The sequence below is a fragment of the Lutra lutra genome, chromosome 14, assembly GCF_902655055.1.
Source record: "Lutra lutra chromosome 14, mLutLut1.2, whole genome shotgun sequence".
Classification (NCBI taxonomy): Eukaryota; Metazoa; Chordata; class Mammalia; order Carnivora; family Mustelidae; genus Lutra; species Lutra lutra.
This window is the reverse complement of record NC_062291.1, coordinates 3217549-3242738: the sequence shown is the minus strand read 5'-3', so window position 1 is coordinate 3242738 and position 25190 is coordinate 3217549. Positions and strand designations below refer to the sequence as shown.

Sequence of the window (25190 nt, the reverse complement as noted above, 5' to 3'; positions counted from 1 at the left end):
TCTCCTATGACAATACAGTACATAATGGTTAATCTTATATGTCGGTTTGGCTCACTATGGTGATCACTTGCTTGGTCAAACATCAGTCCAGATGTGGCTGTGAAGTATTTTTTAGATGTGATTAATATTTAAATCAATAAGACTCTGTGTAAAGCAGATCACCCTCCATAATGGGGGTGAGGAGAGGCTGTTCATCCAGTCAACTGAAGGCCTTAAGAACAAAGATTAAGGGGCGCCTGGGTGGCTCAGTGGGTTAAAGCCTCTACCTTCAGCTCAGGTCATGATCCCAGGGTCCTGGGATTGAGCCCCGCATCAGGCTCTCTGCTCAGCAGGGAGCCTGCTTCCCCTCCTTCTCTCTCTGCCTTTTCTCTGCCTACTTGTGATCTCGTCTGTCAAATAAATAAATAAATATATTTAAAAAAAAAAAAGAACAAAGATTAAGTTTTTCCAAAGAAGCAGCAATTCTGCCCCAAAACTGCAACAGAGGAACCTCGCCTATATTTCCAGACTGCGGAGTTCAGATTCGAGACTGCAACACCGATTCATTACTGACATTCCAGTCTGCCAGTCTTTTCTGGAAATTTCATATTTGTTAGCCCCCACAATCACAAGAGCCAATTCTTTTAAATATATAGATTCCTTACTCGCTCTCTTCCCTGCTTCTCTGGAGAATCTCTAGTGTGAAATGGTAGAATGGCATATCTGGAAAGGCAGAATGCTTCAGCTGAATGCACATATGTATGTGCACACATGCAAATGTGTATAGAGTACAAAACTTTGGTCATATATATACTATATGTAGTATATATAGTTAAGTATAAATTAACAAAAAAACCACCAATGGAAAAGAGGGAAAACATGGTACTTAAAACATCAAAAGGATTCTAACCCCCTAAGCTCTCTGAGCAAAGTGGCTTAAATCACTGTAGTGGGAACAAATATTGCTACATTGCACTATTTTGCTTATAAACACTGGCAAGGGCAAATCCTATCTAAGAACTTGATCCTGTTCAAGACTGAAATTCCAGGACCTACTTCATGATGCGTAAGGATAGCATCCCAAAGTAGAAGTCCCTTTGTTTAAGATTCCTTTAAGGACTGTTGGGACATGCAAGGGTAGACATGGAGCTAAATGCAGAACAGGGACCATACAGCTGAAATGCCTTGCATAATCACAGAGAAATAATTTTAAGTTCCAGAGTTCAGCTACGGAGGGAGAGGGGGACAAACAGTGAATACAGCAAACCAGTATTATAAAAATTATTCCTGATTCTTAATGAACTTTATTTAATCAAGATGCTACCTACAGGAGACTATATGGTAAAACAACACTCCTCTGTGAATGGAAAAAAATATTTGGCTGAATTCATTAGTTGTCCAACTGTTTTATCCAGTTGAGCTAATCGAAAGCATGGAAAACGGTTCCAGTGAACACATTCTTAAAATGATTTGTAGTTAGCAAAATCAACTAAGTACAACCAACCTCCATGCCTGCCCTTCAGTTGTAAAACAGAAGTAGACAATGATCTCTATGGTAATTTTCAAATTCAGAATGGCAGGAACTATTCTTCCTACTAAAAAAAAAAAACAAAAAAAAAAAACACAAAAACAAAAACAAAAAAAAAACCCCGTTTAGTAAAACTAAATGATATGGCAATTAAACAGAACCGTCATTTGCTCCTGGAACAAAGCACTGCTGAATGACATAGAAATGAGCAGTATGCTGTTGCTAAAATGTTTGCATTCTTACACATAAATGCATATGAAATAGTATTAAACTCACCCAATAGGGTAAAAACATAAAACTTCCCATTTTAAGTGGGTATTTTTAAGTGCATAGTTCCATGGCAGTCATTCACACTGCTGTACAACCATCACCACCATTTCCAGAACTGTTTTCTTACAAAACTGAAACTCTATACCTGCTTTTAAAGATTTTTTATTTATTTGGCAGAGAGATCACAAGTAGGCAGAGAGGCAGGCAGAGAGAGGGGAGGAAGCAGGCTACCTGCCGAGCAAAGAGCCCAATGTGAGGCTCCATCCCAGGACCCTGACATCATGACCTGAGCGGAAGGCCTAGGCTTAACCCACTGAGCCACCCAGGCGCCCCTGAAACTAACCTGTTAAACAACTCTCAATCCCCTTTCCCTCAAGCCCCTAACAACCATCATTCTATTGTCTGTCTCTGGACTGGCCTACTCTATGTACCTCACAGAAGGGGAATCGTGAAGTATTTATCCTATCGTGACCGGCTTACTTCATTTAGCACAATGCCCTCAGGGTTCATCCATGTGGTAGATTGTGTCAGCATTTTCTTCCTTTTTAAGATGGTAGAGCATTCCACGGTGCGGCCATGGGACCTTTTGTTTACCCATGCATCCATCAATGGACACTTAGGTCACTTCCACCCTTTGGGTATTGCAAATAACGCTGACATGTACATGAGTGTACAGATATCTGCCGAAGTCCCTGCTTTTAATTGTTTTGGGGTATATATCAGAAGCCTCCAACAAGACTTTTTAAAAATATAAATAAAGTATGAGTAGTAGCTTACTAAGTCCCGAGTGTTAGTTATATGTAAGCTAACATATCTGGTATTTACATCCACCTTTTTCATGTATATTATAACCTCACGTGACTAGACTATTATCCTTCCTTTAGAGATAAACTGAAGCTCAGAGAACTTAAAAATTAAGAAATTCACCCATGTCACAAAGTAAAAAAAACATCTAATGCAAAAGTTCATATCCTTCCCACCACCTTAACTGCTTCTTTACAGTCAATTCCATAAAAAACCTAATGAATTTTTTTTTCACTTTTTCTCCCACTAAATCCCCAGTTCAACTATTCTCCATGCTCTGCTCAACTTTATTCTCTAGTCTCTCACACCACATACTTTCATGACTCCGTGCTATTCTGTGCCTAGGCTGTCTTCTCTCAAATCCTTTTTACCTATTTAAAAAAAAAAAAAAAAAAAAAAAAAAGGGCTTAAATGTTCTGATATGCCCAGTCAAGGAAGCATGCATTTCTTCATACCACTTACATAAAACTTACACTTCAGCTACATGTTTCAGCCAGCTCTGAGCTATCAACACCTATTTTTGCACCACAGAGTTTTGAAGGAAAGAATGACACCTTTACAACCTTCTCCTTTCCCCACTCCCAAAAGTACCTTGAGAAGAGACTCAAATGTTTAGAAAATTCTTTAAAATAATTCCTGTGGTTCTTCCTCACTAGTTTGATGGAACTGTAAGTGCTATGACAAAAATATTTTAAAACCTAATGTTCAGAATGATCTATTTATACTTAATTTATAGTACTTTGGATTTAAGTCCTTAATGGAAAGAAATATTCTTACAAGATTGAAGTTCAAACTGATGAAGTTCAGAACCGGAGGTCTTAAAGTTCTCTGATTTATTTTTTATGGGAAAAAAAAAAGGAGGGTATAGAACAACAGCCTTCAAAATTCATCTGTGGTGTCAATCTACATAAATATGGACAGCTGTCAAACATTCCATTTTCAAGTATATCTAAAGTCATTATTTAAATTGTCTTTAGAATGTGTTTGATTCAAGTTACTTCAGAGATGAGGTGGCCATTAGTGCTCCATGGTAAGTAGGTTTCATGATATAACACAGAGAAAGTTCAAGGACATCTGGCCCCAAACACTGAAAAGCAGTTTTGGTCACATCTAGGTAAAAGGATGTTTAAACAAGTTATGTTTCAACTTGATGAAAAGGACATCCGCTATTTTCAGTGAATAATCCCCAAGGTGAAAAATTTCAACCTACTGCCATATTCCATCAAACAATGTCTTCCCCTTCTGCTTTTACCTTGGATGAAATCCAATTAGGATTATTTACAGAATCAGCTGCCAGTAAGAGAGAAGTCTGTAGGTTGCTTTTATGTAATCTGTTATTTTTCTCCTTGTTCCCCTATTAGAACATATACAAGGAAACCCAATTAAAGACTTCTGATTATTTTTACTTATTCTTATAATACTTAAGCAATATACATCCAGTCCAAATCTCCATCAAAAACCATATATAGGGGCACCTGGGTGGCTCAGTGGGTTAAAGCCTCTGCCTTTAGCTCAGTTCATGATCCCAGGGTCCTGGGATCGAGCCCCACATCGGGCTCCCTGCTCAGCAGGGAGCCTACTTCCTCCTCTCTCTCTCTCTCTGCCTGCCTCTCTGCCTACTTGTGATCTCTGTCAAATAAATAAATAAAATCTTTAAAAAAAAAACATATTAAAGGTAAACAGACAAGACAGAGGTTTCATTCTAAATTCAAATTTTGTACTCAACTACTTTTTCCAGGCTTTCAGTGTTTTAAAAAATTGCTTGTCATATGACCCAGCAATCTCACTCCTTGGTATATACCCAAGAAACTGAAAGTAGAGGCTCACAAAAGACTTGTAGACAAATGCAGCACTGTTCCCAATAACCCAAGAGTAGACACAACCCAAATGTCCATCAGTTGATGAATGGATAAACAAAATGTGGTATATATGTAATGGAATATTATTTAGCCTTAAAAAAGAATAAAGTGTTTTTTGTTTTTGTTTTTAAAGATAGCTCTATTTATTTATTTATTTGTGGGAGAGAGAGAGAGTGCGCGCATGTGGGAACACACTAACGGGGGAGTGGCAGGCAGAGGAGAAGCAGGCTCCCTGCAGAGCAGGCAGCCCAATGCGGGACTCGATCCCAGGACCCTGAGATCATGACCTGAGCCAAAGGCAGACACTTAACTGAGCCACCCAGGCATCCCAAGAACAAAGTTCTGATACATGCTACAACATACATGAGAGCCTTGAAAACATTACGGTAAGTGACAAAAGCCAGACACAAAAGGCCACATACCGTATGCTTCTATTTATAGGAAATATTCAGAAGAGGCAAATCCATGGAGACAGAAAGTAAATTAGTGTTGTCTAGGCTTGGGTGTATTGGCGTGGGAGAAGGAAGATGGGGAGTGATGGCGAACGGGGATGGGTTGTCCCTTTGGGATGCTGAAAACACTCTGGAATTAGACAATGGTAACAGCTGTACAACTGTGATTACAATAAAAACCACTGCATTATACAATTTAAGTGGGTTAATTTTATGATGTATAAATCGTATGTCAATTTTTAAAACTGCATTTATAACTATTTTTAAGAACACCACTTCAATTTTTTCAGAAGTTAGCTCTATTAGATCACTGAAATGTTAAAGTCAGATCCAGGTTTAGTCACATGCCACTCTGCTAAAATAAATCTACCTGCAAATACATAAATTATACACTGAAAATACATCCATAAGCCTTAGCTTTGTAAAATACATGCAATTATACTACCAAGAGTAAAACTTAAGCACAATTTCACCCATTCAGACTTTGTCTAATTTGGATATCGTCCATTTGCACATGGCTTTTACTTTAAAACTGAAGAGTGTACACTGAAAAAGTATGACTGAGTTCTTAACCCAAAATGAAAATGAATTTTAAAATTTAGCATACTGTTACAAATTAATTCTGCTAAATTCCAGAAGGGAAGAGAATATTTGTTAACAGTTATGTGCCAAACAAAATAGGAAATGCTTTCCATAAACATACCTCATTTAGTTTTCAATACAACCCATGAGGCAGCTATTCCTATCCCCACATACAGGTGAGGAAGCTGAAATTCAGATAGGTTGTATACTGTGCTCCAAGGTTACAAATCTAAGGAATATCAGAGCAAACACATAAACCCAGGTGTGTCTGACAGCAGACGCTCTCTTTCTACCTCACCTCAGTGAGTAAATTTTATCTGTTTAAATAGCAAACCTGAATGAGTAGAAAAGTTAATAGTAATCTGGGGATCTTCTAAATCCCTCCAAGCTGACTCTGCTAGTACCAAAGGATCATGGTCTCTTCTATCTCACTTAATCACTATAGTAATCCCTTAACGTCTCCTGTCAGCATTCTCAACTCCTTTGTTCCTTGCAGTGATGTTCAAGATATTTAACAGGAACATAAATTATTATATAAACCCATATTAATCCCAAATTCTAAATAGACTCTTTTACTTTCTTACTATTTAAGCTATATTTATTATAAAACTGCTTACCAAGTGCTATAAGACAGAAGCGTAAGTTACTTACCAAATCATTTCTTGATTTTTAGATGGTGGTTGAAAGGTCTTTTTAATCTGTCTTTCTCTAGCTAAATGAAGCCACTGAGGCAAGATTTGATATTGGGAACATCATCAAACTCTTCCCATGACTTTCTCCATTTCGATGAGTCGTTCAGTGACTGGGGATCCTGCCTACGTGGGGATTCACAGGCCTGCCTCTACCTCTATCTCTCCACTACTCATCAAATCTCTGTTCCTCTCTCATTATCCTCGCTCTAACCACTGAGATATAAATAAAGGGAGTAGAAGGGAAAAAAAGAGAAAGATTTGGAAGTCACTTATTGGGTGGGAGAGGTATGCTGTCCTTCAGGCATTCGGTAAGACTCAGGGCAGATTCCTTCCCCCAGACCCCTCCCTAGTGCAGAGCCGCTCCCCTCAGCATCAGGGGGTATGTCTCAGCTAAAGCAAAGCTCCCCTGAACCTACCTCAAAGACTCTTACTGCAACCTGAGGAAATATGCTTTGCATGAAACACCTGTTTAGATCCCTGCTTCCTGGCAGACTTCCCCAATGCTATCCACTCATCCCCTTAGGGCATTTCTGCAGAGGTTTACAGAAAGGGGCCACAGCTCAGCTGCACAGCACAAGTCCCCCCAGCTGCACCTCTGGACTTAGCTCAGAGCAACTCCCCCATCTCCCCACCCCGGAGTAACATTAATTTTGCAGCTTGCCCCCTAGCTGCACTGCACAAAACCAGAAAGCAGGTAATGGGCTAAACTATGTACATCCCCCAAATTTATCTGCTGAAGCCCTAACCCTAGTAACTTGGACGATTAATTCAACCTGACTGGTGTCCATGTAAGAAGAGGAGATTAGCACACCGAGACAAACAGCAAGGATGCCTGTGTGTGGAGGAGAGACGATGTGAGGACACAGAAAGACAGGAGCCATCTTTAAACCAGAGAAAGTCCTCAGAAAAACAACAATCCTGCCTATTGGACTTCAAGGCTCCAGAAATGTGGAAAAGTAAATTCCTACTGTTTAAGCCAATCAGTCTGTGGTACTTTACTATGGTAGCCCTAACAAACTACTATAGTATCTTGGATCTATAGTGTTTGGCTTATGAGATACGCCAGATATGCGGAAATTTGTATTATTTATTGACTTTGCTACTCATCACAGTTAGTAATACACTATTTACCAACAGACACAGAAGTGTTCTTTTAACAACCAAAATGGCCATAGTCTATTGAACTGAGTATCTTGTCCTACTTCTCCCACTGTCATCTGCTGCAACTAATGAGCAAAACCCTAACCACAAATTAAATTTCTACCTCATTCACTTCTATTGCTATATAGAAAAGATCAAATTTACTCATCAGGTAAACTTTCAGAAATGATTAACAGTCACAATAAATGTCTCTGGTTAAGGACCCACTCCCAGTCCCCTCACAGTCCTTCTTTTATCTCCAGTCTCCCATCAATTCCAAACCACTGCCCCACATCCCATCCCTTGTCTCTTGGCACACAACAGAAGAAGAGAGATAGTGAGCAAAATTTTCCTCCACTACCTACCTCTATACCCATCCTTAACTGCCCATCTCTGAAGAGGTGGCTGTCCTCTCCTCTAAGGCATGTCAATTAACCAAAGCTCTGGATCTCACCCTCTCCTGGTTCTTCTGGGATCCAATTTAGTCAAATATTCTATTCCCTTTAGTTAAAGTTCCACAGGACCCAGTCTTTGATTTCTTGCCACCTTATACTCTCCTTGAACAATTTTATTCGTGTCTGTAAACCCAACAACAGCTTATAAGCCGATGACTCTGAGGCTGAAACTGAAGATCAGTCTTGCATTGTATCATCAGCTCTCTAGACCCTATATCCAATTGCCTATTAGGCAACTATTTGGATGCCCCATAATTTCCAAGTAATCATCCCAAACCCATTCCACATTCCAGTTTTCTTCTCTTAAATAACGCCCTCATTCAACCAACCCAACCAGAAACCTAAAAGTGGTCCTGAGACTATTTCCTTCCTCTTGCACATTTAAAAAACCACATGCTAAAAGTAAGCTCTTTCCTTTCCATCTCCATGGCTAATACCAGCCTGGGGACTCTGTTCATGTGACACCTAGAATGACCACCACAGCCTCCTTACTCACCTCCCTGCCTCTAGCCTTCCTCCAAATAAAATATGAGGGTGGCATAAAAGAAAGGCACAGACCTGAAATGAGGCTCACAAGCTAACTCAGTCTCATTAGCTGTGTGAACGAAGGTCATTTATGAACTTTACTGCACTTCAATTTCGTATTTGTGAAGAACGGACATCTACCTACACTGCAGGATTTATATGGAATAATGCATCAGTACTGGGACAAGGGCCCTCTGAAACTGCTGAATTAAACTAAAGTAAGAATACCTAAAATAAGAATGAGGGCATTATCTTTGGAAAAAATAAAGCTCATAATACATCTTCCATCATTTATCTTAAAAAAAAGAATGAAGGTGATTAATTTTTGTTAGACAACATTTTCTAACTTCTTTAAAGAAGTCAGTCGTTTCTCTGTTACTGTTTTCTTTGCAGTGTATTAACTCGTATTAAAAGAGGCCATTCTTTTGAAATGTTACCCTAGCCCAACATGCATTATAATTCTAAGTAATGACAAATTATATTAATGGAACACGACTGTTTATCCTACTAAGGCATATTAAATTAGAATAGTTTGTCATGGAATAAGCTCTTTGACTTGGTGCATTCACACAAAACTAAGTAAGAAGCTGTCTGTCCCTTCCATGCTCCCTACTTAGCTCCACCCTTATCAACTGACAGACCTCAGCTCAAAAAAGGAGCTTTCTCAAACAGGATTTCAGAAAAGCAACAGGAATGTTCAAAGGTGAAAAGAGCAACTAGGCTAGAAGACCTCATACTTGGACAGTCCAAGTTGTAGGAACCAGACATTTATCTAGAAGAATGTTTACAAATGGAGTTTCTGTAACCAAGAAAATACCTACAGAGATTTTTCTCATGGTCATACTATTCACCACAGGGGTCTGCACTATGATATACACTCTTACTAAATTGTGATTTTGTTTTAAAAGATTTTATTCACCCATTTGACAGTAAGAGAGAGCACAAGCAGGCGGAGCGGCAGGCAGAGGGAGAGGGGGAAGCAGGCACCACACAGAGCAGGGGAGCTCTATCCCTGGGATCGTGACCACAGCTGAAGGCAGATGCTTAGCTGACTGAGCCACGCAGGTGCCCCTTGTGATTGTGATTAAAATAGTCAGGAAAATGTATACTGAACCATCTCACATTTAAATGCAAATTTAAACTGTATCCATTTTACTTACATGTACAGGTAAAATTAAAGGAAGTACCAGTATCTTTACCCACATATAGGATCTGAGATAGTCAAATAAAAGTCTTTGGTTTTGGAAAAAACAATTATAGTAGATTGTTAGTAGTAGTATTATATTAGAGTATTATTAGTATCATAGTAGATTATTATAGTAATACTAGCTATCAGAGAAGAGGTGGTCTAGCAGAACATGTATCAGAGCAGATAAACCAGATTTCAATTCCAATACCATCACTAAGCTCATTTAAAAAATAAGGTAGCAGGACTAGGTATCCTCTAACCATTCTTTCAGTTATAAAATTATTCTCAAATTAGGTGAATGAATGTTTTCAAACAAAATTAAAATATATTCAGAAAAAAAATTTAAAATCCATCATCACGCATATACCTGGATTTTCCACTAAACCAAATGGACATCAAATTGCCATACTGGGCAGGAAAAAAAACTATTCACCAAACACATTTCATTACCCTGGCATAGGAAGAGATCGTATTTCTCATTCTCCCTTGAAGTTAGATGTGGCCATGCAACCCGCCAAAAAAATGTGGGCAGACGTGATCTATCTTTTGCAGGGATAAAAACCTCAGAGATCACCCTGCACCCTTCTTTCCCACAACCCACAGGCTTTATTTTGATGCCCTAGCTCATCGTGGAAACCATGTATTGATAATGCCAGAGCCCCATGATCCTGGGTCCCTAAATGACTAAGCTGGCAGAGCCCGTGCAAACTACCGCCACAAAGCCTGGACTTTACAGGGAGAAAGAAACAATTTCTGCTTTGTTAAACCACCAAAACGTCATGGTTTATTCATCTATTTCAGTTCTTAGCTTTATCTTAACTAACATCTCTGGCATAATGAATCTCATGTATAAACAGATAAATTCAATTTTCAGCTATATCTTTCCCTTCACTAAATTGTTCTATCATTCCAAAGGCTTACGACTCTTTGTATCCTAGTTCATTTTCTCAGTGAGCCTTCTGAATTTTGCTAATAGGCTGAACCTGTATCAAATTTCTCTGTACTGATAAAACAAAGCTTAGGATTTCCTGAATATTAATACCGATCCTATTTCTACTATCATGTGTAAGTAATAGCCACTGGAAACAGGTTTTCTTTTGGAAGAAACAAAAAAAGTCAAGGAAAAATTTGCAAAAGTCAATCATCAGATAAAGGATCTGGTTGAACAAAAAAAGAAAAGCCCTTTGAAAATGGTTTTGTTCTTCATTCTGTCAACTTTTATCAAAACCTGTTATTAAACTTCTATAAAAATGAACTTTTTAGAAAAAAATTTATATAAAAATTTTTATAAAATATTATTTTTATTAAAAAACTTTTGTAAAAATTAAATTAAATTTTTATAAAAACCTGTTGTTTTGGGGCACCTGAGTGGCTCAGTGGGTTAAAGCCTCTGCCTTCGGCTCGGGTCATGATCCTGGGGTCCTGGGATCGAGCCCCACATCAGGCTCTCTGCTCAGCAGGGACCCTGCATCCCCCTCCCCGCCGCCTGCCTCTCTGCCTACCTGTGATCTCTGTCTCTGTCAAATAAATAAATAAAATCTTAACTGTTGGGGTGCCTGGGTGGCTCAGTGGGTTAAAGCCTCTGCCTTCAGCTCAAGTCATGATCCCAGGGTCCTGGGATCGAGCCCCACATCGGGCTCTCTGCTCTGCAGGGAGCCTGCTTCCTCCCCTCTCTCTCTCTGCCTGCCTCTCTGCCTACTTGTGATCTCTGTCTGTCAAATAAATAAATAAAATCTTTAAAAAAAAAAAAAAAAAAAAAAAAAAAAATCTTAACTGTTGGTTTTTATCGAAATGTGTTGTTCACAACAAAATCTGTAGAGACGTGTAGGGTCCACTTTCTAATACAGGAAAGAGAGACACTATAACATAAAAAGAAACTTCATAGTATGTCAGAAGGTTTTAAGTGCTATGGACAAAAAAGAGCAACATGGGGTGCCTGGGTGGCTCAGTGGGTTAGGCCGCTGCCTTCGGCTCAGGTCATGATCTCAGGGTCCTGGGATCGAGTCCCGCATCGGGCTCTCTGCTCAGCGGGGAGCCTGCTTCCCTCTCTCTCTCTCTCTCTGCCTGCCTCTCTGTCTACTTGTGATCTCTTTCTGTCAAATAAATAAATAAAATCTTTAAAAAAAAAAAAAAAAAGAGCAACATAAGAGCTATAATGTGTGCTGGATTTGTAAGGAAAACCCTAACACTGGGGGGAAGGGGACTTAAAGCAAGACTAAGCCTTTAGTAGGAGTGATGTTCTAAAGTCAATAGATAAATTAAATCCATATGGTAAGAAACCAATGGTACCACTTACTAGCTTATCTTGAGCAAGTTGCTTAACTCCTATGTAACTCAATTTTCCCACCTATTTAGCAGTAAGAATAACATCTATAACTTAGGGATATTGCAAAGGTCATAAAGAACAGCTTAAAAAAAAATGTCTAAGTGGTCCAAAATATCCACTTAACCATTCCTTCACATTCCTGAATAGGAGAACTAAAATATTAGCTAGGGTCTGAACTTAGTTATGTGCACCAAAACATCTCAAAATTAAATAACGATTTTTATCATTAGAGTGATATAAACTAAACAAAAAAAAATTTTTTTTTCTTTGAGATGGAGAACATTTTCCCCCAACTGTTAATTTTTCAACAAGGGAAAAACACAAAACAAAAACATGACAGAACCCAACATTTTTTTAAGTGACTTATTTCAAGCAACTAATTATTCGTTCATTTGTTTAACCATCCCTTGGGACAATGTGTAATCTACTCCGATAAGAAATGTGTAGAAAACAGACCTAACTTTTTGTTGTTGTTCAATTATTAGGAGGATACTCAACGTTTGAGCTCACACAAGTATCCCTTAGGGAAATGCTCTGCGTGCCATTAGCACTATTCTTAATGAGGAAAAGCACAGAACTCCTTTAGTTCAATGCCAGAATTGTTTTATCTTCAAGTCAAAAGAACAACTATTTGGAGTAACACCAAAACAAGCATTTAACAATTACAAGCAGCAAGCTATTCATAAACATCATATTGTTAATGCTACTCTAATTATAAGTAACCTTATTTTACCAAATAAAATACTTGTCAGCAAAATGTTAAGTCCCAGATACCTCTTTAACTGCTTTATTCCTTAACTTTAAGGAAAAAAAAAAAACTTTATTGTTTAGATTTAAAGAATCTCATTTTATTTTAAGGGCTTAACTAGAGAAAAGTGAGATACAGGGAATCCTTAAATTTTTAAACCATGAATAAGCAATCTTCACAAAAACTTACAAAAAATAGATAAAAGCCTAAAATGGAACCGGTGCTTCCAATAATCCTCAATGATACACTGAAGAGGGAAAATCTGAAAACTGCTTCCATTTTATTAATGCCCTATCTAAACTCTCTCCAATAGTGCAATGTCTCCTTCCTAAGTGATATTCTGTTGACTCAATGAAATGTTCCTTTGTCTTTTTTCTTCATTTCTCCATTTTGTTCTAAAAGCCGAGAGTAACTTTCTAGGTTTCTTTTTATGTCACTACCCATATGGTCCTCGGTCTTGTTTAAAGTCTTTCCTTACTCTTTACTCACTGACAAAGAACATACAAAATAGATTACTGGGAGAAATAAAGCAAATCTACACTGTCCCGCCAAAACTTTAAGTTATGAGGATTGGTAGGGCTTAACCTTGAACTAATACAGAATTGAGACATTTAATCTAGACACCTCATATGACGAAGCACTAACATCATGAGGAACATATACCAGTTCTTCCAGAAGTACGAAAGTTTTTAAGGATGGACTGAAGTCAAAAGTGAAGACTACTACAGCCACCTTTTACTGTATGTATTACATTGTCATGAAGTTTTTATAAGGTAAGTTTATTGCATGGCGTGACAGAAAAACAATCAAGCTATGGAAGTTACTCAAACTCTTGCCCTTAGTTACCCGAGTTGATGGGATACCTAGAAGCCATAGAATGTGATTTGTTCACTTTGATGCAGTTAAGACATTTAGACCATACTGCTCTTCAGATCAAGGACTTTCTAGAAACTGGGAGACCCAACTTGCTCCCCACCACCAACTCCACCACCCAGTGGCCCTTTGGATTATACATGCATACACAGTCATACGGAGCAGGACCACTCGGACTGAAATGCACGTCTGCCACCAATCTGTCTCTAGTATGGTTCAAGCTACTTCCAGCTCCCGGGAAGGAACAGCAGCAATGTCATTGGGATTCCTCATGGCAGTGTAATACTCATGTATCAAGAAATGATAACACCACTGCTCCTCCTTACTGATTTTTTTAAAGTAATCTCTACTCCCAACATGGAGCTTGAACTCAGGAGCCTGAGATCAACAGTCACATGCTTTTCCCAAAGAGCCTACAGGAACCCCAATACCACCACTCCTGATCTATATCCCTGAAAAGTTCTATAACATACCTGCAGCCTAGACATGCCACTTTTGGATTCCAATCAACCCTGAGAACTAACACGGGGAAATGGCTGGATGTTCAAGCTCACCTCCTTCCCAATCCACTTTCACTAGAAGAAGCAGATAAAAATTTCAGATCAGGGGCGCCTGGGTGGCTCAGTGGGTTAAAGCCTCTGCCTTCCGCTCAGGTCATGATCCCAGGGTCCTGGGATCGAGCCCCACACGTCAGCCTCCCTGCTCAGCTCAGCCGGAACCTGCTTCTCCCTCTCCCTCTGCCTGCCACTCCCATTATTTGTGCGCATCTCTCACTCTGTCAAATACATAAATAAAATCTTAAAAAAAAAAAAAATACTGCCCTAACAAGTGGAAATGTCAGGTTACCCAAGAGAAACCTCACCAAAAGGATTCTGACAGAGAATATCAATACGAATGACATAGCTGTTTTCACTGAACATGGCATTTATTTTCACTATAAGACTGCCACAAAGATATTTTTTTTAAGTTTTATTTATTTAACTAGTCTCTACACACAACATGGGGCTCGAAGTCACAACCCCAAGATCAAGAGTCACATGCTCTTCTAAAGACAGCCAGGAACCCCTATACCCTAAAGAGATTATTGATATGATCTCCTGATATGAAGAACCACTCTGGGAAAAGGAACTAAGAATTTGTCAATAGTGACTTTGTAAAAAAAAAAAAAAAAAAAAAAAAAAAAAAAAAAGCTATAATTTATATAAAGTACATAAATCTTACATGTGTAACTCAGTGAATTTTTAAGTATGTGTACACTCTGAATGTTACCCAGCTAAAAATACACAACACTTCTATCACTCCAGAAGGTTCCCTCATGCTTCTAATCAATGACCCCTGCCCCTAACCTCCACTCCCAGGTAACCACTATCCTGCCTTTTGGCTCCTTAGATTAATTTTGCCTCTTTTTCAACTTCACTTAAATGGAATTATACAGTAGATACTCCTTTGTGCCTGCTTATCTTGCCCAACTGAATGTATGTGAGATTCATATTTGCTGGTATGCATGTTTATTTTTTATTGCTATACAGCTATTATACTGTACAAATATACTGTAATTTATTTATCCTTCCTCCTGTTGATGGACATCTTGGGTCATTTTTCAGTTTTAGGATATTATCACTACAGCTGTTACCAGCTTTCTTTCATGTCTTTTGGTGACATAAGCCTCATTTCTATTGCTTACATAGCCAGAAAGAATCATGCAGTAGACACACATTTTTAGCTAGATACTGCCAAAGCTTTTTAAAGTGGTATTGTCAGTCTTTATAATCTAATCTTGCAGATGAGTAAATGGTATTTCATTTGGCTTTACTTTGCATGACTCTAGTAAATAATGTTCAGTACCTTTTCATATGCTTTTTTAAAAAGCCATATGAATATTCATTTTGAGGCCCACTGATGTTTTTTGTCCATTTTTTTCTAAAGTAATCTCTACACCCAACTGGAATTTGAACTCATGACCCAGAAATTAAGAATCACAAACTCTACCCACTGAGCCGGCCAGGCACCCCTGTCCAATTTTTAAAAATTGCCTGTCTTCTTGATGATCTGTAGGAATTCTTCATAAATTCTGTACGTGAGTCCTTTATCCAAGGTATGCATGTGTCTTCTCTCAGACTTAGGCTTGCCCTTTCACTTTAATGTCGTCTTCGGATAAATGACATCTTAATTTTAATGAAATCCAATTGATCCATTTTTCCTTTACCAGTTAATGCTTGTGTCCTTTCAAAAAAAAAATCTTTTCTACTACAAGATCATGCATATATTCTCAGGTTTTCTTCAAGAGGCTTGTTTTAGCTTTCCCTTCACCCTTCTCAACAGCAGTTACATGTTCTCTCCCAACCCTGCCAAACCTGTCATGTCCAAGGTTTTGCCACAAGACAGCACAAACTGAGTTCATTAAACCTTGTTTATTATGTGTGCTATTACTTAAAAAAACAAATCTCTGATAATAAATAATAAATGATGATGGGAATGGATCACTTTTGGGAATGTACCAGAATGACTCTTCATACAACTAAGTTTTCACTTTAGTTTCTAATAACACACTCCAGCCTTAACTTGTTTTTACTGATTAGTTAAAAGACATTTGAGGTGGTTGTTGAAGGTGGGCAAAAGTGGGATGTAATGCACAGCATGGCAACTATGGTTGGTAACAATAATAACAGATATTAAAAGTTCATCATAAAAATACAATTCTGTAACTATGTATAGTGATGGATGTTAACTAGACTTCTTGTGGTGATCCTTTCACAATATATACAATGTACACCTAGAACTAATGTAACTTTATAAGTAAATTATACCTCAGCAAAAAAATAAACACACACACACACACACACACACACACACAAAATAACAGGTGACCCCAGAACACCACAGGTTTGAACTGCAATAATCCACGTATATGTCAATATTTTTGATATAGTTTAGTACTATAAATGTATTTTCTCTTCCTTATAATTTTAGGAACATTTTCTTTTACTTTACTGTTAAGAATGCAGTAAATACACTTAAGATACAAAATACATGTTAACAGACTGTTCATATTATCAGTACCACTTCCAGTCAACAGGAGGTCATTGGCAGTTAAGTTCTGGAAGAGTCAAAAGTTTTATGTACATTTTTGACTGTGGGAGGAGTCGGCACCCCTAACCTTGACCCATTGTTTAGGGGTCAAGTGTATATATAATTACTAAGCAACAACAAAAGACATCTGAATATTCTACAGGTTGACATTTCTGAAAAATAAGTTGAAATTATAAATGTTCACACTAAAACTGGACACACTGAGCAGGTATCACATAAATTCAATTCTCATGATGAAACGTCCAGAGTTCAATGGAATCAGCTATTTGATAGAGAGAACTTTCATATACTTCTATAAATATGAATCAGCCTTTGACTTTATCTTATTGAATTATCTGGTATCTCTCCTGTCAATGAACTCACATTAAGAAAAGGATGAAAAGAACCAAGCACTTTAAATATTTATGTGACTGATTTGTATATATATAAAGCGATTTGTATTTATATAAACCCAGTACTATCCTCAAATTCCAGTACGGAGTCACAACATGAGCTGTTTGGTCCACCTGGCTAGGCGATACATTCTCTTTTATGAGCCTAATTAAACTGAATCTCAGAGTCCCCAGTGAGATACACCCATACTGGGAAATGAGATGTGCCCTGTCTGAATACGCCTTACATGCTCAAGATAAAGTTCCTTCTGTTAGGTCTGTTTTTTCAATGACTTTATTAAAATCTATCAATGACTATTCTACATAACTGGAAAAATAAAACCAATTAATGTTTCTAGGTTATCTTTATATTATTATTCCGAAGTCCCAATTTTTAAAGCCAGTAACCTTTCACCAAGTATCAATTAAAATTCTTCCAACTCACACATAAATCATGTTACACATTGTTTTTGTTTTTTTTTAATGTTACCACTGAAGTGAACCGACACTTACCTGTAGTAATGGCTCTATGAAATTGATGCATGTCCTCTCCTGAGAGCTCTTGGGCTACTTGCAATATCTTTTGTCTAACACCATCCAATTTAATTTCTGATTCAGTCAATATCTCTTCCATATCAGGAGCACTATAATCAAAATATTGGGCACTTTTAGAATATCAGCCAGATGCTTTGTTAGTGAAAAACTTGAAATAATCTGGGGCACCTGGGTGGCTCAGAGGGTTAAGCCTCTGCCTTTGGCTCAGATCATGATCCCAGGATCCTGGGATCGAGCCCTTCGTTGGGCTCTCTGCTCAGCAGGGAGCCTGCTTCCCCCTCTCTCTCTCTGCCTGCCTCTCTGCCCCCTTGTGATCTCTGTCAAATAAATAAATAAAATCTTTAAAAAAAAAAAACCTGAAATAATCTAAGTATCAATGAACACAGGGCTAAATAAATATTGTATCTGGGTGCTTCTAACTTAAAACCACAATTCTATTTTATTTAAAATATATAGAATCAGGGGTGCCTGGCTGGCTTAGTTGGTAGAGCGTACGACTCTCGATCTCAGGATCATGAGTTTAAGCCCCACACTGGGCAGAGAGCTTAAAAAAAAAATTTAAAAAATATATATATACACACACATAAAATTTGTGTATGAAATATGAAATCTGCTGACAGTAGCTATCTTTTGGTATTGTGACTGACTTCTTTCATTACCTTTACTTTTATACAATTTATTATTTTCCTAAAAATTACTACTAAGTTTACTATAATACCAATGTACATTTTTGGTGGAGAAATACTTACAAGATGACTTCATACAATAATATGGGTTTTTCTAAAATATTAAGATCTCCTGTCACAGTTCTATTATTTCTTTAAACTGAATATTGATGTCAGTTCTTTCAAAATTGCAATTTTTATTAAAAAAGTGTTCATAATTAGTCAAAACAGTGTTGCTTTTTTCCATAATACAAGCTCAAGTTCAAGAATAACTTAAAATCTTTCAGTAATGTAAGCTGAGAACTCATTTAAAAAACAAGCAAAAACTAATTTTAGAGTCAGGTGATAATACAAAGTTTACAGCCCCACATTCCAATAAATCTATGCATGGCAAATTTACACTTCCACTTAATAAAATAAAATAAACAATAAAAATTAAGCCACTGGTATGTTATCTTAAAAACTGTAAATTAAAAAAACTGTAAATGAGTGACTAGAATACTTCAGTAGTATTTTTTTAAAGATTTTTTTTATTCATTTGACAGAGAGAGAGTACGAGGGCGAGAGAGCACAAGCAGGGGAGCAGCAGAGGGACAGGAAGCAGGCTCCCTGCTGAGCAAGGAGACAGATGCGGGGCTGGATCCCAGAAGCCTGGGACCATAACCTGAGCCGAAGGCAGACGCTTCACTGACTGAGCAACGCAGACACCCCCAGTAATATTTTTAATAATAAAAAGACCATAAATTATATCTGGACTTACTTAAACACTTTATAAAACACATACTGTAAATCCTTCTAGAGGCATTTGTAATTTTTAACAAAAGTCTCTCTTGGGGAGCTACCTGGTGGGCAGTTCTTAACCTTATGTAAAACAGAGAAGCAAAGAAAGCCAATTAAATGAAATAGGAAGGAAATAATGAGGCAAAGATGGAAGAGAGCAATACCTTGCTGTATTCATAAGATACTCCTGAATCTTTATAATTTGCCTCCCTCTTCTGCTTAGGGTAGTTTAAGCTGGTTTCTTTTTCTTTCTTTCTTTCCTTTCATTCATTTGAGAGAGAACACACATGAACGTCAACAGCAGAGGAGTGGTGGGCAGAGGGAGAAGGAAAGGATCTCAAGCCGACTCCACACTGAGTGCAGACCCAACCTAGGGCATGATCTCTTGACCCTGAGAGCATAACCTAAGCCAAAACCAAGAGGTGGATACTTAACCAACTGAGCCACACAGGCGCCTCATAAGCTGCTTTCTTTTATTTGCAACCAAGGAATCCAGGATATATACAGAGACTACCTAGAAAAATAAAATAAAATGAAATATTCTTACAGAAAGAAATTTCAAAGAAAAGATGCCTCACAGCTGAAGGAAAAGGAAGTTCCAAAAAACAATTAAGCAGTCAATGGGATCATATGCTACAAAAATGTAGAATAAGTAGAGTATGTACTAGATTAAGCAATATGAGGGTAAGAGGCCAATTACAATAGTTGTGAGGCAGAAAAACAGATTGCAATGAGTTGAACAATGAATGGGAAGATAAATAAAGCAGATTTCAACACTGACCTAATATTAAAATTTCACATGTATCATCCAAAGAAAGCTTTAATGTAACAGGCTCTAATAAACCATTAGAAATTTAATATTTTCACAAACAACATCTACATCACTGAGGGATCTTAACACAAAATCCCTGGCTACTCTGAAAATAAGAACTTTCCCTTCCTGTATTGATTAAAATATTTATTCTTAAAGTCTACTTGCTAGTGGGATGCCTAGGTGGATCAGTCCATTGGGTGTCTGACTCTTGATTTTGGCTCAGGTCATGATCTCAGGGTTGTGGGATTAAGCCCCACATTAGCTCCATGATGCGCATGAAGCCTGCTTAAGATTCTCTTTCTGTCTCCCTTTCCCCTCTCCCCCTCAGCTCACAATGGCTCACTCTCTTAAAAAAAAAAAAAAATCTACTTGCTGCTAAGCTCTTCTGATCCCAGGGTTCACAGAATAAATCACAGAATAGTCTAACAGCTAGGTACTCTCTACTGAGGTATAAAGAATTACAAAATACTATAATAATACATATCAAACTGTATGCAACTGTAACAAATTTTAAAGATATTTACTCACCTTGTAATCCTATGTAGGAGAAAAATTGTCCTTTTACTTTCAACAGTTATATCCCGACTAAGTTTCACAAGTCTCTCATATTTGTCATGTCTTGCATCAAGTTCCTGCTGAAATGCTAACACATTATTACAACCATAAGAATGCATATTCTATGCTTCGAGCCTATAAAACAACACCATTATGCACAATAAAGCAACTATTATTTACTCTGTAAAAATGAGAAGCATACCATCTCATTCATTTTTAAAGTACTGGAAATCGGAGACTACTAGTAACCAAAATACTATTTTTTTTAATTAGTTTAAATTAAAATAGTTTAAATAGTTTAAATTAAAACTATTTTTTAAAATAGTAATTAAAAAAAAAAACTCAGTATGCTTTAACTGGGTTTCACTACTCACAGCCTCACGGTAAGTTGTACATATTGTAAAACAACAAACAAACAAAAAAACCTCATCTAGTAAACATGAGATCGTTATCACAGAATTATCACAGGAGACTTACAAAAATTACTTCCAACTACCTAAGTTACATAACTTTTTTTAAAATCACCCTACCACATGCAATATTATCTCCCCCCACAAAAATCTGGATTTTTTTTGAATTAAAAGTTTATAACTTTTAAGGACATCAACTTTCTGAATTTCCAAGCCCCAGTCACTGAAATACCCATAAACCACTTAACTCTCAATCACCACTTTATTTCAGAAGCATTGCCATGCCAAAGACCTAGCAAATTGCCTCTCCTGTAGGGAGCACAGAGATGTATTTTACATAAATTAGAAAAACCCCAGAACCTGAATAAACTATTAATCAAATTAACAGGTTGACAAGAACCAAATACACCTACTCTTTTATTATTGAGATAATAATTAAGCTGGCATTTTGCCTAAAATATCAAGATAATCAAAAGCTTTCATTAGTTATTGTAAATATTAATGACCTCTGTGAATTAGGTACTATGAATACAAAATGAAACAAGACAATTTCTATCTTCAAGGAGCTTAGCCCAGTAAAAGACAAAGATGTAAACAAATTAAAAAAAACATAATAAATATATGTAAATATATGTAAAGGAAAGCACGAACCGTATTCTTGTTCACTACTAACACAGGCTGGTAGAGTAGATACTCAATAAATATTTCATGACTAAACAGATGAATGGATAATGAATAAATGCAACGTCTATCCATAAATTTGCTTGAGAAAAAAATCAAAAAGGCTTCCAAGAAGATCACTTGAGCTAGGTGGTGAAAACCACAGTTCACCAGATGAACAATGGGGGAGGCAAATTAGAAGCAATTTCAAGCTTAAAGAACTATGTGTGAAAAGCCAGAAAGAAACCTAACAAAAGCAACCTATGCTTGGAAACAAGCAGCTCTGTATAGGGTGTCAAAGTGTAAACATGGGGAACATGCGACCCAGTGCAGTTTTTCCACTGTGTGTGGCGTTTTTATCAATGCGCTCTCTACTCAATCACAAGTTGTGTCATACCTCCGAGTACCCCTGTAGATGCAGTGTTGGTTTTAAAATATGCCCCGGAATTACTTGAGACTCCCTTCAAAAGGTGGAACCTAATTCCCTTCCGTTTAAACAGGAAGCAGTTTTAAAACTGCCTCATTTCTCACAAACAGAAGGTAGCAAGAAGGACTGCATGATCACGAGGACATAAGGAGACTGGGGTTTCCTCCCGGCTCTGACACGTTAGGACACCGGAGCAGCACCGCGGGGGCTCCCCGCCAAGACTGCGCGCCGGCTGCTGGCAGGCCTAACTTGTCAATTGCCGCGGATCCTCCAGCTCCGATCGAGCCTTCAGATAAGTGGGAGCTAGAGTCTACAGCTCAGGCCCTCGCGGTTCCGAATCACAGAAACCATAAGGTACAGGAGGGTGGATCCAGGCTGGCAGGAAGAATTTTAGGCTCATATGTTCTGAGAGGAGGAGCCACTGGAGCCGGTTAAAAGTAGGACTGCGACTAATACATATACATGCGCATCCACGTTATATTCCTATGGCATCTGCGTACCATGTGGATGATGTACGGACAGATGAGTCCTGACTCACATACAGCGGATACGTATTTGTAGGTTGGGTTTCTGATGTGAATTAACTAAGGTTTACCTGCAGAACTGTAATGGGGGGGGGTGTCAACATTTCAGCGATCGCGACTTTAATGGCAGACCCAGCACCACAGGAAAAGTAAAAAAAGCCACACAGGCACCTCTTCCCTTCTGACGGCTGTTCCTGTGTGTGCACAACGCGTCTAAACCATCCTGCTTCCCCAGCTCCGTGCTCTTCCCCTCGCCAACTTCCATCACAGGGAACTTACATTTGAAGGCCAACATCACCGGTGAAGATGAGTTAACATCCTTCCCTTCTCTCCTCGGGTTATGTGGGAAATTGTCATGCTTCCTTTTCCTGAACCCTCCTGAGCCTTACGTAGAGAAGGAGAAAGAAGTTGGAGAGGCTCTTCCACCACCAAGAGCGGACACGCGTCCCGGTCGGCTAGCCCCTTCCTTCCGAAGCGGCGCCCGCGGGGCCCTCGCCTCCGAGGCTTTCTCGGCGGACGGCAGAACATCAGCCCTGCCTTTCTTCCCCCAAACCTGCGGCTCAACTCACCCGGGCCTCCACCAGTGGCTTCCCTGGTCTGGCACAAGGTGGAGCAATTACAGAACTAAGATTAAAAAACACAACTCGAGGATTTAAAAAAAAAAAAAAAAAAGTGGGGGGAGCGAGGTGTGAACAGGACCACGTGGCCGGGAAATCACCGGGGCCGTCCCCCCACCCCCGCCCCCCCGAGCGTGCAAAGGGAGCGGGCATCCCTCAAGGGTGAAGAGCGGTGGAAAATCCGACAAAAAGGATGGAGGTTCTCCCCTTTCGAATAAATAACGCCCCGCGCCGCTGGGGACGCCACCTTCTTTGCTGCTCATGTCGTCAGGGCCTACGGCGAGATGAGCGGAGACTGAGAGCCTCGGAGCCAGAGGGGTGCGTAAGGTGCTAGCCGGAGAGCCCGCCGAGAACCCCTTCGCAGCCGGCCGACGTCGACGCCCTGGCCGGAAGCGCGCTCCCGCAACCACTCACGCCTCTCCCTCCGCCCTCGCACGCTTCCGGCCTGCGTCCCGGCCCCGCCGCCCCTGGCTTCGCCCCGCGCGCGGCCCGAGGACCTCGCGCCCGCGCGCCGAGGTCTTGCCTGCCCTCTGCTGTGCCTGAAGACAGAGCGACTCTACACGCTTCACTGAACGGTCTGTTAATAAAACAGATGATGTAGGCGAGGCCTGTGTGAAGGTAGAAAAGTGCCGGAAGATGTACGTGTTTTCTGTTTTTTGTTTTTTCTCTCAAGGCACCTTTGGAACACCCCCATGCTCCCTCACCGTGGACCCAGCCTTCCGCGCGGGGAATCATGGGGGTTGTAGTTTGCTTGCAGGAACCGGCCAGCCGGCTCATCGACCAGGCTGAGGAAGGAGCTAGCCCTCGGCCGCCTATGGGAAGGTCTTCTCCGAAATGAGGCCGAACCCTACGGAGCTGGGAGTTTATACTTCCTATACCTGGCGGTGACGCTAGCAGGTGAAGGAATGGGGATATGCAAATCAGTAAGTGGATGGCATTAGCGACGTTCAGACGAAGGTAAAGCCCGCCCTCTCTGGTCCTCCCCCTGTCCCCCGCACCCCTGCTCTCCCCTGCCCCCTCAGCCCGCGTTCCCCACTCTGCGGCTCCTTTTCCGCCGGGTTTCGCTTTCCTGTTTCTCCTGGCTCCGTCACGGCCTGGGTGGGTGACCTTGAGGATAGTTGACCTCCGTCCTCAGTTTCCTGATCTGTGAAATAGGGGTAGAAGACCTGCGTCCTAGGCTTATTCGAGGACAAGTGAGTTAATACTGAGGCTCCCTGAAGAGTGTCCTTTCGCGAACTAAATGTTCAATGAAATATTAGCTTTCGGGGCACCTGGGTGGCTCAGTGGGTTAAGCCTCTGCCTTCGGCCCAGGTCATGATCCCAGGGTCCTGTTATCGAGCCCGGCATCGGGCTCTCTGCTCGGCAGGGAGCCTGCTTCCCTCTCTCTCTCTCTGCCTGCCTCTCTGCCTACTTGTGATCTCTCTCTGTCAAATAAATTTAAAAAAAAATCTTTAAAAAAAAATTAGCTTTCGTAGCCTTCTCCCAACGTCGAGCTCCAAAAAAGAAGAGCGAGGGGTCGGTAACAACAGGTGTGCGCCACCAAGTTGTGAGCTTTTTACTTGGGGCAGGTACTGCCATATCTTATTAGACTTCCTACGTTTTATAAGCCCCACCCCCGGGACCCATAGTGCTTGTAAGCCTCCATAAGTGTTTCTCGAAGAATGAGGTTGAGGGGTAACTAAGTAGCCACCCTATATCTTCTAGATACAGACTCAGGGTAAGGCTTGGTGGTTGGGTAGCCTAGACCTAGTGGGGAAAACACAGGTGCATTTTATTACCTGTCTCTGAATACTCTCCGTGTTGTGGGCACGTGTTGTACACACCGTCCTTGTTAATTCCTCCTTGTTATAATTTAGGAACACACTGCTTCCCATACCTGTTAGGATTAGAACACAAAGTTTCATAACCGTAAATGAAACGGTTTGGCTAGAATACGGCGGTATTTTCAAGCCGGAGACAGGTGTGCCCCCAGAAAGGTTTTCTGCTCTGGCTGGTCTCTGGAGCCTCTCCCAACTCCGAAGCAAGAAGGTAGCCACCACCCACCCGTTTCTTTTCAGCTCTTCCAATACGTGAATTGATTAAACAAATTCCTTCTGTATGAAATAGGCTGCTCAGGACTCTTGCTTTGTAGATTTGGGGCAAATAATTCTGAGTTTGTGGGAAGTCTGTGCTGACATCCACCAGTATCCCTCTTTGTTGGTAAAATTGAGGGGGGAAAATCCTCTGGTATAAATAGAATCATTTTCCTGTGTCTCCCTCTAGGTCCAAAGAAGCCAGTAACTTATGAACATCTTTAGAGT

The 25190-nt window shown here is 39.7% G+C and overlaps 1 protein-coding gene across 3 annotated transcripts in view; it reads right to left on the bottom strand.

Moving 5' to 3' along the window:
- TSNAX (translin associated factor X) overlaps nt 1-23300 on the bottom strand; it is a 33641-nt gene extending 10341 nt beyond the window's left edge. For 2 of the 3 annotated variants that reach the window (XR_007122657.1, XM_047702223.1), the window contains exons 1-4: nt 23138-23300; nt 22553-22657; nt 20226-20340; nt 17397-17527 (exon numbers count right to left, since the gene is read on the bottom strand). Coding sequence is in view for 2 of the 3 variants with exons in the window: in XM_047702223.1 (XP_047558179.1) it covers nt 17397-17527; nt 20226-20340; nt 22553-22657; nt 23138-23153 (367 nt within the window). In the remaining variant the exon portion in view is untranslated. Of the gene's footprint in view, nt 1-17396; nt 17528-20225; nt 20341-22552; nt 22658-22842; nt 22871-23137 lie in introns of all 3 variants that reach the window. The other variant, XM_047702224.1, reaches the window with a different exon arrangement.
- Nucleotides 23301-25190: the final 1890 nt, after the last annotated feature.